The sequence below is a fragment of the Camarhynchus parvulus genome, chromosome 4, assembly GCF_901933205.1.
Source record: "Camarhynchus parvulus chromosome 4, STF_HiC, whole genome shotgun sequence".
Taxonomy (NCBI): domain Eukaryota; kingdom Metazoa; phylum Chordata; class Aves; order Passeriformes; family Thraupidae; genus Camarhynchus; species Camarhynchus parvulus.
The window spans coordinates 58,084,755-58,097,628 of NC_044574.1; the positions used below are offsets into that span (position 1 = coordinate 58,084,755).

Genomic DNA, 12,874 nt, shown 5'->3' on the forward strand with positions numbered 1-12,874 from the left:
TATTGTTTAGTTCTCTTCTCTGTATCTTTTATACTATGAGTGTTTTCCCCTCCTGTCCTGTGCCAACATGAGCCTTAGTCCTGTGGGATGATTGCTCTAGTAATGAGTTGTAGTTTTAAAGCCAAGTGGGTAGTTTCTGCATCAAGGTATTTTTAAATGAGGCAGGCCTGAGAAAGTGCTAAGAACTGTAATTGTTGTTGACTGAGAAGAAATGACAGAAAGGGGACACTACAGATGTCTCCTCTTGAGCAGGGTATTTTTTCAGGAATAGGCTGAGTCCTGGGTTTAAGAAGAGCTGTGCAGGAGAGAGGAATGGGGTTTGTGTGGTTAAGTGGTTTTGATTTTAAAGGAATGCATGCTGTTGTATGCTGTACTTCAGAAATGGATTAGCAAAGTAAATAGGATCACTGGGGCTTAAAGCAGCTTTACTTTTGGATGGCACCTTCATTAATATCTTTTGCCTACAGAAGCAGTCAGTGATGTACACAAGTGTCTTACCCCTTCTGGCACAAGGTGGTTGGAGTGGGGGAGAAACCTTCCCTGCTGTGACAGACACCACAGCTGCTGAACATTAAGAATTACTTTTTGCTGTGTTACTTTTTTTTATTAGTTTTTATTACTAAAAAAAAATTTCTTTTTTTTTAAAAAACAAAGATCTCTAGAAATGGTGGCCTTAGGTGTAATTGAGCGATTCTTTCTTCAGTCTTCCTAGAGTCTAAAAGAACTGTCTGCCAACAAGTGAGGCCCTGAGCTGTGTAATGTACATGGGCAATATTTAATTTCCCAAGCCCAGAGCACAGTTGTACCAGCTAGGTCTCGTCTGCTGGGATGAAAATGGTGTTTGCCACTCAAACCCAGCTGCTGGGCCATGAAGGTGCTGCAGTGTGCAGAGTTCACCATTATCTTATCAAACTTGCTTGGAAAATATTTCTTTGGAAGTTTGCTGTTGTGTTGGGTGATGTGATTCAGCATAGTTAGAGCATTTCTTCCTCTGTGTAAATTTTAGGTAAATTTTAATTCAGTATGATCCCCTCAGATGAGGGCTCCTCTCAGCTTGAACAGGCCTTGGATTTATAGACTCTCACATGCCAGTGGTATCTACCCTCTTTCTCATGGAAATTAAGGTTATGCACCAGAGGACAGGTAGAAATTTCCTACTTCTAGGTTTTCTAGTTGCTTTCCTTCCTAATCCATCTTTTTTTGGGGGAGTTTTGTTTCTTGTAATACAGATGTGCTCCGTAGGTATGGGATTCCTCAGGGAGGGGTTTGGCTGCTGGTGCATTTGCTGGAAATGCAGAATTACAGCTTCTCTGGAGGGAGGTTTGTGGTGGTGTCAGCCATGCAGTTTCAAATGCCTGTGTACTCTGTAATTGTGGAACAGAAAGGACAAAGGGAGAGGAGGGCCTGCTAATTACTAATAGTAATGTAAGTTACTGTATGAGCACAGATCCTAAAAGGTAATTGTCTATGCATGTTTTTCCTTTGGAATCTTTTTGCTGAACACATTTATTACAGAGATAAGCCCAGCATTTCGTGCTGAATCTAAACTATCAGTATCATTTGAAAGCAGTTTCATTTTCTGGGTTCTTTGGAGTTATAGCTGTTGTTTAAAGTGTGATTTCTGAGCACAGCTGTCTAACAATAATAGGACACAAGGAAAAAACCAGGAAAATTATGATTTTAAGTCCTGAAACTAAAAGCCTTACAATGCTTTTGGAAGTGAGACTTAACATGTTGCTCTCTCTCAACTGTTATTTCCCTGATATGTAGAAGGCTACAAATATCACATTTCCCAATGTGCTAATGTGTTTTAAATAAAGCACTGACATGGCTGGCAGCACGTTTCAGCATTTGTCTGATGTCTTCCCTAAATACTGTCTGTCTCAGAAGCACTGTGAGGATAAATTAGGATGGGAGACAGTGCCGTAGGTTGCTAAAAAGTGTGGGATTTTGCAGTTACATAGGTAAATAGGTATCTGTATTGTATCCTTAAAAGACACCTCAGAGGGGAATATGAGGCCTTTTTAGGCTGTTTCCCAAAGAAAGGAGGCTTATGCTTCTTTTTTAACTTCCTGTCAAATGTGGTCAACATATATATCCAGGAAGTCAGATTTCATTAGTTCTCTTGCTCACAGACTAACTTCTGGGGCATTGAGAGTCCAAGGTGAAATATTTCTTATTTTATATTCATGGATACTCTTGCATGAACTTTGGGATTCACAGTGGTAAACACTTAGGATGGCACAAGGAGCTTGCAAGCCTTTGCTTTGTGTTTTGTGAATTGCACTATGTATTTGAATTTCAGAGAGAGGATTTAATCAGAAGAATGATTCAGATTTTGTCCACTGGTCACTTCTAATAGCAGCTCTATTCTGAAGAGATGGTACTTGGAGTGACATCTGGATCATTTCTATTTCTCCTACAATCCTTTCCGTGCTTACTTTTCATGCCAAGTAAGGTCCTATGCTGTGCTTCTGTGGTTCTGAGCTTCCAGATTCATCACTTCTCCTCAAAACAGGTTTTTGCTCTTGTTTTGCCCCACCTACTGAAAGTGTTTTCCACTGTTTGATATGTATTCAGACTTTTCCCCTAAGGCACAAATTTTTCTACTTTATAAATCTGTCCTAAGCTCCATTAACCATTTCCTTAATGAAGTCTCCTGCACCTAAAAGCTATTTCACCATGTAGGCTTTGCAGAAGTATATCATAAAGTATTTAAGTCAAGTTAATAATCCTCTTTATCTTTCCTGGCCAGATTCTTAAACTGGTGATTGCAGATGAAGGGAAGTTTTTATGGATGCTTTGCCTGGTGTCATGGAGCTAAAGCTGAAAAGTACTAATTCAAACATAAAAAGATGCAGTAATTTTCTCTCCTTTTCTTTTGCAGTGCAATTTTCCAGAGAGCCAGGATGGCTAGAAGGCACGTTAGATGGCAAGAGAGGACTTATTCCACAAAATTATGTTCAGTTTTTATAGCTTTGTGCATTGAACGCCAAGAAGGTGTACATGGTATCCATGGATTTTTGTTCTAGTCACTTGTCTCTACTTTTGTGACTGCTTTTAATCAGTGAAGAGCTGGACTATGGATTGAAGATCTTAATCTGTATAAAGACATTAAGTGTTGCCAAATATGAATTAGGAAAAAAATGATTCTTTGAGGGTTGGAATGGGGGAGGGGACAAGAAAGAGGGATGGAGGGATAGGTTAATTTTTTAATAGGGTGCTTGTTTTTTCAGTTGTAAAGAGCAGTAGTAGTATGTTTGTTTGCAAGATAAATAGCTTTTGAAGTCAAGTATTTGGTTGATCTGTGACTCAACTTAGTGTCCTGGAGATTATGCTTTGATAGCCACCATTTTTAACAGAATGTGAGGGTGCTGAGGCCTTGGCACAAGCTGCCCAGAGCAGCTGTGGATGCCCCATCCCTGGAAGTGTTCAAAGACAGGTTGGATGGGGCTCTGAGCAGCCTGGTCTAGTGGAAGGTATCCCTGCCCATGGCAGGGGATTGGAACTAAATGATCTTTAAGGTCCCTCCCTACCCAATCCATTCTATGATTCTGTGATCATTTTAGGTTTGGAAAATACTGATGGATAAAAAAAGCTATCATGCTGACAATTAAATTATATTTCAGAGTGGAATAGCCAGTGCAGAACAGACATCAGAAAGTAAAAATAATAGTTATCAAGACATGACATTTTTCAAATGTCTTCAAAGAGCACATTCGTTTATGTTGCGTGTATGATTTCATTTATTTTATAAAGACAAGACACATGAACTTTTATTACAGGCTCCTATATGTCATGGTTCCTTTGCTACTCAAAAATATCACTGTAAATGAAATAAAATGTTATTTGTTATTTGACTTGTCATTCCTATGTTGCAGAGGATTTTGCTCTGGTTCTGGAAGTTGTGGCATGAAATAATTATTGGCAGCTCTGTGCAGTCAGCCTCAAGCAGGCTCCAGAAGGGATGGGGAGCTTTCCTCACACAATATAGGCAACTCTGGAAGTTCAAGGCAAAAGGGAAAAGAGAATCTCTGGCTATGATGCTTTTGCATACTAGAAAATTCCAGCATTTTATCTGTTGTCTGTTTTAGCTGCTTGTTCATCTTGCCTGTCTTCCTTCCCTCTAATTGTCAACTGCAAGGTCTTATTGATGCCTCAAAATTTGTAGAACTTTAAAAAAGTTACATGCAGTTTATCACTAATTTTTCTATTTTTCTGTCCTTCAAGAAAGACAATATAGAGGATGCAGGGAAGTGTGACAGGATGGCATGCTAACACAGGCTCACTTATTTGTTAAACTGGACTCCATAGGTTTCGAGTCATTTACTGCAGCTCTACTTAGCTTGCAAGTTTTCCTAACAAATGAGATTAGTAAACCAGTTAATGGTTAATGCTGCCTTGGGGTTGGGATGGCTTCTTCCCCCAAGGATTTAACTCCATGCCATGAATTTGTTCCTTTGCCTGGACTGCACAGACCACTGGAGTATGCACAAATCATTTCCAGATGGAGCAATGGTGGGCCAAGCCAGTACAGCTCTCCAGCACTGACCCTCATTGCTTGGAGGAGTTTCATTTGGAGAATTCTCCTGGTATTGGAGCAATGACTCTCTGCTCCAAAGCTTTTAGGCAGTTCTTGTCTTGGCTAACTGACCCAAGCACTGAAAATGACTTCTGACTGATTTGCTCCTTGATTCAGTGCTAAGGAAATAGCTGCACCAGTACTTGCAGCAGCAGCCTGCAGCTTTCTGTGCTCACATTCATTCACGTGGCAAAGTTCCCTCCTGGCTGGGTCTCCTGTTGCCTGGGCCCACAGCTCTATCAACTCATCTGTGGCCTTAAAGATTCATTCTGGAGGCAGGATGGTGCTTGTGTGCCAAACTCAGTTTTCATGGCTACCACTTGGTAGAAAATGTTGAAAGGAGAGGGAGAATATAAATCTTTGGTGTTAGCCTTGCAGGTGTGGCAGCTAGGTATGCTGGCTTGTCAGATGGTGAAGCTCTGATAACTTGGAGCTTTCAAGCTTTGGAAGTTGCTTCCATTTGTTTTGTGGTTGTTTTAAACCTGCAGTGCATGTTTGATCTTGCTCTGGCTGCTGTCCTCCAAAATTCTCAATGTGCTGCTCAGCTCTAGCTCTGTGTGGTGGGGCTTTTTTTCCTTATAACCAAGGTTGTTTAAAAAGGCAGATACAAAGAGAAGGAATAATAGTCTTAGTGCCTCTTCCATCCAATCCTGTGAGCCTGTTTTACCTTTAGGTGACATGTTTGGAGACTCCTGTTACTCCTGGAGCTATGCAGAACCCAAACAAGAAGAAAACTTTTCTACTGAGAAGTGATACACTGAGCAGAGGTAACACTAATCCAGACTTTCTCACGTCCCGGCTGTTGTCTGAAGGCAGTGGTGTGAGCTGAGCCAGATCAGATCTGGCTTTCAGGCTAACCACACTGCCTCTGAGGAATTCACTTGTGGGAACTGCTACCCACCAGATGGGTTTCCACATCAGCCCAGTTACACCAGTGCCAAGTACAGACTTGCACAGCCCAATAGCCATGGCCCAGCTCATTCTTCATCCTCGCTGCTGAGCAGAGCTGTGAACGATGCCCTCAGTACTGACTGCTTGGAAATGGAGATTAAAAGATGCTAAAATTTAAAAAAAAAAAATACAAAGGAAGTCAGGCTTTTGAGATTGCTTGCTTTCCTGAAGGTGGCCTTTAGGGCATGCCTCTTGTCTGGTAGCCATCTACCATGGCTTGGTAGATTTTGGAGGAGTGCAGTAATGTGCTGTTGAGACAGGAAGGAGGACAGAGAGTCCATTCTGGAGAAAGCTGGTTGCAGGATCCTTCTCTTGGCCTGGCAGCTGGAGTGCTCATTCTCCATGGGCATGGCCTCTGTCCTCTTGCATAGAACTGCCCTCCTGTCACAGCTGGGGGCACAGAGGAGTTAATCCTTGGGTTGGGCTCTCTTCCCTTGCTCTGTGCTGGTTACTGTGAGCAGGGCCACAGACTTGTCAGTTTTCAAAGGCTGAGGCTGCTGATAGTGAATGCATGAAATGGACTGAAAATTAGAGTGTGAATTAGGAAAAAAACTCAAAAAAGCTTTTTATGCAAAATAGCTTTGGCCTTGCCATCACTGTGGGGCCAGAGATTGAACCCCTCAGCCTGGGAATTAAGGTTGGATGTGTTTGCTGAATAATTAATGGCCAAGCTGAGACTCCTGCCTAGCTGGGCTCAGCAGAAATTTATAGCCTGTAAGTCACTGGCCAGGGTGCAGAGCTGTGCCTTGGCCAGCAGCACTTCCACTCTGCTGGGTGAAAAACCCTGGAGTTTTTCAACTGCTGAGGGTTAAGTGTTGTCCCAGCTGATCTTCATGGCAGGTTTCCTTCTGATGCCATCTTTTATGAGTGAAAGAAAAATCATTAGCTGATTTCTCTGTCCTGTAATGAAAATAAAACTGCTGCACTGCTTGCAGCTTTTGCTACCCAAGGCTCTGTAATTGTGTCACAGAAGAGACTTGGACAGAAACTTGCCTTCCTTAATGCTGTTCCTTGTTCTCTTAACCCATTTCACAATTCTTACCTGGTTTGCAGTTTAAGAAGGAAAGTTGCTGACACAGGGCCTGTGTAGGCTGTAAATGCACCAGTGCTAAACTGGGTTTCACTGAAAGTCTTCACTGGAGTTTTACCTCTTCAGCTGAATATGCCTTGGGCATTGTTTTCTACATCAGAGTCCAACAGTCTGCCCTCATCTGTCCTTGCAGTAGCCACAGGTAAGTGCCAAATAAACTTCGCCCTGTCAACATCTACAATTAAAGTAAGAACACCTCAAAAACCTTATGGCAGGGCATGGTTTACCAAGCACAGTCTGTGACAGGAAAGAGCATTTTTTCCACTCCTTTCTTAGTAATATTGTACTCCTCATGAATTCCCAGTCTCTGCAGATACCTGGGTGCCCCAGCTTGAGGTCAGGTTACAAGTTTTATTATGGTTTTAAGTAGTGATAGCATCATCTTATTTCCAGAACAGCAAATGACAGATGCATCTGCTTGTAAACATATGGGAAATTTTTCTTAACACTGCTGATCCCCTACTATTCTTTCCTTCTGACAATTCAGCAAAGAGAAAGCAGGTGCAGGGATTTTTTGGCAATAAAAAAGTTCATGCAACTTTGTTATTAAAAGACCAAAATGCAATTAAATGGTGGTTTTACACCACAGACCAGGCTTTGTGCAGAACTTGGTGGTGAATTGCTGAAGGAGTGTCCAGAACAGAATAAGATAGTTAGAAGGGGCAATAAAACTCCTGCTATCTTACTGTAATTACAACTAGAGAAAGTCTGACCCTGAGAAGGCAGGGTCAATGGGGAGACCTTGTGTATATAAAATAGAACTTCTCTCAGGGCAAGAGGGATTCACTAACTTTGGTCAATGGAAAGAGCAGCAGGAGATTAACAAAAACTGGAGCCCAGACTGGTCTGGCTACTGAGGGTTTGTTTCTTCCAGTGGGATGCCCAGAGCAGTGTGAGCACATGGTTTGTCAAGCCCAGGGAGCCAGGTGCAATGAACCACACTGCTCGTGTTGGGCATTCCCTGCCCTGCAGCCTGAGGAGCTGCTCCCTGCCCGAAGCCATCGCAGGTGCGGCGACACCCGGAGCTGGCAGGGATTGCTGGAACCAACCCTCCAGCTGGCTGAAGAGAGATGCTGCAGTGCATTTTAATTTACTTTATGTTGAAGTGTTCGTGTCCAGGTGAAATGGGGCTCTGAGCACCTGGTCTAGTGGAAGGTGTCCCTGCCCAAGGCTGGAGGTTGGAACTGGATGATCTTTAAGGTCCCTTCCAACCCAACCCACTCTTTGGTTCTGTATTGTTCCTGCATGAGCAGAAGGCTTGCCTCTAGGGATATCACTGCACCAGCAGCTAGCTGAGATTAAAATGCAAGAAATACTTGCAATCAAACCAGTTTAATTCATGTATATTTGTACAATTTGTATAAAAAAAGAAAAAAAGAAAAATAGGTACTTGCAGACATTAACATAAAGACCAAACAATATTTTCTATTTATTTAAAAAGCTTTAAACATACAGAAGCAAACCCCTAATTATAAATGCATCATTATGCATAGATTTTACTGTTTACACCATACTGCTGGCTGCTTTTTTCATCCAGGAATCTATTTAAACTCCAAGAATTCTTAAACATTCCTCTGAGCTTCCTGGCCTCAGAACTGCTGTCTATCTTATCAAGTCATTGACCTCCAGCTGAAAACATTGCTCTAAAAAAAGTCAAATCTTTAATAAACAATTAAAAGTGCATTAACTGTAGAATTTTTTTAATTTCATAAATGTTTAAACAAGTCAGTGAAAAACACCACCCTGTGAATTAGCTTTTTGCATGATTGATTGTAAAGTATCTTTTTAATAAGATTCTGATATTGCAAACTTTAGTCTTTTCTATTTTACTCCGTGCAACTGCTCAGTGGCACGATGTGTAGTATTCCTGAAATACCCACTGCAGTACATTACACTATTTTACATTTTAACTGTGTATACAATGCTCTTGCTGCATATCCCTGTTCCTTCTTACAACAAAATAATTTAGCTCGATGAACAAAAGCCCACTTTCTAAAAGCTGTTATAGTTTGTCTTGTATTTTGCAGGAGACAAATGCCTATTTCATTCTAAACAAATTCAAAAGAACTTCCCGGTAGCTAAAAACTAGGGCTGGGTTTTGTGGTTTCTTTTTCTTTTTTCTGTACACAGGTTTAGATAAAAAAAGTGATGGCTATTCTGCTTAAGTGTCCTTGATAAGAGAATACTGCCTCTTACAACATCTATATCCAATTGTATCTATTACTTCAATGATGTCTAGCAAAAAAATAATAATCAATGAATGGTTTCATAAACAACAGGTGATTAAAGTAAAGGATTTATTATAATCTGCTTACAGTTGTTTGCAAAGACAGACATACGTTTTTGCATAAAGATATAAATTGCTTTTTAAAACTAATTTAGTGTGTTTAATTATATGAAGTTTCTGTGAATTATGAATTGTACCAAACCAAGATTAAAAGTAATAAGGTACAAAAATAGGAGCAAACAGACAACAATTTGGACTGGGACAGGCATTTAACAGTGAAGTGTAGAATATGGCTTTGCTATTTTAGTCAAGCAAAGTTACTCTGAGACAGAAAAGGAGGCAGTAACTTTGTTAATATAAAAAGCTGCTGCAGACTGTATTCACCCAGAACCTGGCTTTGAAATCTTCTATTTTAGACTTTAAAAAAAAAACCTAAATGAATAGATGGATGTATGACTGTGTCTTTACTGTAAACAACCAGTCTGCATGCTGTATATCTCACGTTGGAAGTTTGGCTTTCATATTGCTGTGCAGGTCAGTATTTAAAGATCTGCCTATGAATTAGACTTCCAAAATGCAAATAATATATGTATGTATATATTTATATATAAAAATCCTCTCTGAATACAGTCTTTACAGATTAACCATTGCATAAGGCAGGTGTCATTTAAAAAGACAAGTAGCGTTGACTGTCTTCAGTGCACCACAGTGCACCTCCAAATTTGAGTTCAGAAAGGGTGTAGAATTCTTAATTTGACCACCATTGACAAGAAATGCTACATTCCAACCGGCCAAGGGACACACTATAGCTCAAAAATACCAGTGGCACCCAGAGAGAACACTACAGATTAGGACTCTGAAAAACTATTCTATTTAAACATGAGCATATGGTAGCAACAGTTGAGCCTCAGAAAAGTTCACCTGTCCTCTATTCTACTCCAAAATCTTGTAGTTGCTTATAAATTGTGAAATAGTGAAAATCACTTCAAAAATTCTCTTCTTTGCAGTCTTACTCTAGAGAAAACATTTTTGAGACAAAATCAGACCAACTGAGTTGAACTTGTAGTGTGAACATTTGTCTTCTTGGATGTATCCCGATTATTACAAAAATGCTTACAAAATTACAGGCATTTTTAGCTTATCACTAAAAATTCTACTCAGCTTATCTGCCCTTATCATCCCTCACCATCCCTCTCACCAGTACAAATCTCTTTGATATACTTACTGTAATGATCTGCATGTTCCCTTCAGCATAACCAGAGATCAATCACCCCCATCTGAAATAATAATCTGACCTTTTAAAATGTTTTATAGATCCAGTATTCGAAGGAAAAAAACAAAACCAAAACCAAACAATCTGGGAAACCTTAGTAAAAAAAGAAAAATCATTCAACGTGTTGCTTGCCCCTGTTCCCCCGAGAGAGAAAGGGAATAGAGGGCAAGAACTCACTAGATCATTAAGCTGGCAAAAGCTTTGGAGAGAGACCATAATTTGTCTTGTTAAATGAAACCTTGGTAAAGTGGCAAACACAAAAATGTGTAGTTTCCTACAGATATATGAAGCAGGAGTTCTAAGATGTGCTCAAGTCACATACACTTGCAAGAGACAAAAGGGGAGGAAAAGAGAGAGAGAAATAGAAAGGCTTAAAACACAACTGAAAAGGTTAAGCATGGTTATTTACAACAGATACCGTAGGATGGTAAATTAGATATGATGCTAAAAAAGGCACAGCTTTCCCTTTCTTAAATACACTGTAAACGGTTCATTATGCATGCAGAACATTTCACTTTACAAAAAAATTACCTTGTTTGTTTAGACAAAGATAGTACTTAAATAGTCTCCAGCAAAATAGAGTTCTTTCAAAAATACTTTCCCGTTCATCCTATTAACCATTAAAGATTTTTTGTCTCATTTACAAAAGTTCCTTACACCTTATTTCAGGTCCTTCACAATTTATACATACAGCAATGTACAGTACAGCAAAAGACTGCAAAAAATTATTTGTAAAGCCAGCACAATAGATACTATAAATTGATACCAGGGCATTTGTTTTTCACATCTTATCCTTTTGAATTAAATAGTAAATGGACACTTAACACAGTGTATATCATCTATGATGGGATAACATGGGATAACAAATGCCACAGGTGGGGATAACAGTATTCCACACCAAATGTTCTGTTATTACTTTACACGTTAGGGTTTGTGTTTGTGTATATATGTGTGTGTATATATATAGCTTTTGTTTGTAATTTTTTTTTTGTTTTTTTTGGTTTTTTTTTTTTACAAGAAAAGAATATTAATGCCCCATATTGACTTTACGTTTATGTGCAAACCAAGGGTAAGCTTTAAAAAGTTCTCATTAGTTCTCGAACCCTTTTAAAACAAGCAAACAATACCAGAAACTACATGGCATATTTAAAACTCCATCTGTTAAAATATCAAAATCAAAGAGTTATTGACTAGATATGGCTTTTCATCCAGAGGAACAGGAACATTTTCTAAGTGTTTTAGGGTTATGGGGTAATTTCCAAACATCTAGGTCTTGCCAAATCCAAGTCAACTGCTTTCCATTCCCCCAAACCCTTCGTATGATTTTAGACTATTCAGAGACTGCTGAACAAGTGTAAAGAGCATGTTTAAAATATGGTTTCTTGGGTCCTTCATGGGTGTGGAATAACACAGGGAAACTTAAGGCAAAGTTCTTCCATTTAAGACATTTTCTATCACTTCCTGTGAAAGTACAGGGGCTTGGCATTCCCAGATTCCACCTTTGGTAGCTGGTCACTGATGATTTCCACCAGCATGGCTGGAAACTCTACTTTCAGTGCCTGAGACTCTCGGAAGGTGTAGAAGCAGAATTCCAATAAGTCACTAACAAGCTGAAATACAGAAAGAAACACTTTTTAGGAAAACACCGGTATTTTTGCACACAACAACAGCTCACTGATAATTGATTATTTCCAAGAAATACCATCTTACTCTGACCTGACAGTCCATTTACAGGCCTTATAAAGCAAACAAAAGAACCCAAATGCCAAAGGGCTACTTGACTCATTAAAAATCAGCAAACTAGGAAAACCCAAGAGACCACAGATTTGATTTTTCAGCCTAGCTGCACTTTTCCTTTCACTAACAGCAACTGGACACCACGAAAACTCTAGGTCTACAGCAATAAAGGCTTCTGCCCAGGGGGAAAAGATCAGCCATAAACTATTGTATCTCTCTGCTTCAGCTGGATACACATACATTAAATCAGATTATTTGGTTAACTTCAGTGCATTCTCCAGGGCCCACAGCCTACAACTGCCAGAGCAGCTGATGTTTGCAGCTCAACAACCCAACTGCTGCGTGACACAGTGGCATTTCAGGTTTTACAGAGACACAATCTACAGGTTTTTGGTGGCTGTGACCTAAATGCATCTCCTAAAACCTTATGGTATGTTGGACCCTTCCCAATCTTTAAGAAATGTGAAGGAATGAAGCACATCCAGGTTTCACTGAGTGTGTGAACTTCCACTGCAGTTCACACACTGTTGTGTGATTGAAGGAAAGAGCCTCTGCTATTTAAAAATCTAAGTATTAAACTAATTTTGGCGCCTTGTGTCCTTGCAGAGGACTTGAAACACTTCTGCTTGTGTCGTTTATCAAACACAAGTTTGTAATTTCAATTCTTACCATGCAGAATTGCACTTTGCCATAAAGCCCCTGTTAAAGATAGAGCAAATAAAAGTGGACTTCTGGAAGGTAGAAAAGGAAATGAATAAAAAAATATGAGCAGCAATATTTCCATCCTGGAGCACCATACCTTATTGCTCATTTTCAGGACTTTCACAGCTGTTCTTGCAAACATGTAAGCAGTTTATGAACATCCCAGAGAAGTGCTGAGATCACTCAAACACATGACTTGCTGCTATTGAGCACTACATGAGTCTGCTTGCTGGGGCTTAGGTCATTGCTGATGATCTGGCATGTCATGAAGCAACACTAATTAATTAAACAGATGCATGCTAAATAAGTAGC

The 12,874-nt window shown here is 39.8% G+C and overlaps 2 protein-coding genes across 7 annotated transcripts in view; one reads left to right on the forward strand and one right to left on the reverse strand.

Moving 5' to 3' along the window:
* Positions 1-3,823, forward strand: part of ARHGAP10 (Rho GTPase activating protein 10) — a 138,788-nt gene extending 134,965 nt beyond the window's left edge. For both annotated transcript variants that reach the window (XM_030946925.1, XM_030946926.1), the window contains one exon: positions 2,888-3,823. In XM_030946925.1, coding sequence (XP_030802785.1) covers positions 2,888-2,976 — 89 coding nt within the window. In that variant the 3' untranslated portion in view covers positions 2,977-3,823. The remainder of the gene's footprint in view (positions 1-2,887) is intronic.
* A 4,116-nt stretch (positions 3,824-7,939) lies between these two features.
* The window catches only part of NR3C2 (nuclear receptor subfamily 3 group C member 2), a 190,286-nt gene continuing 185,351 nt past the window's right edge, over positions 7,940-12,874 (reverse strand). For 2 of the 5 annotated variants that reach the window (XM_030948084.1, XM_030948085.1), the window contains exon 9: positions 11,528-11,733. In XM_030948084.1, the coding sequence (XP_030803944.1) occupies positions 11,578-11,733 (156 nt within the window). In that variant the 3' untranslated portion in view covers positions 11,528-11,577. Of the gene's footprint in view, positions 11,734-12,874 lie in introns of all 5 variants that reach the window. The other 3 variants (XM_030948082.1, XM_030948083.1, XM_030948086.1) reach the window with 3 other exon arrangements.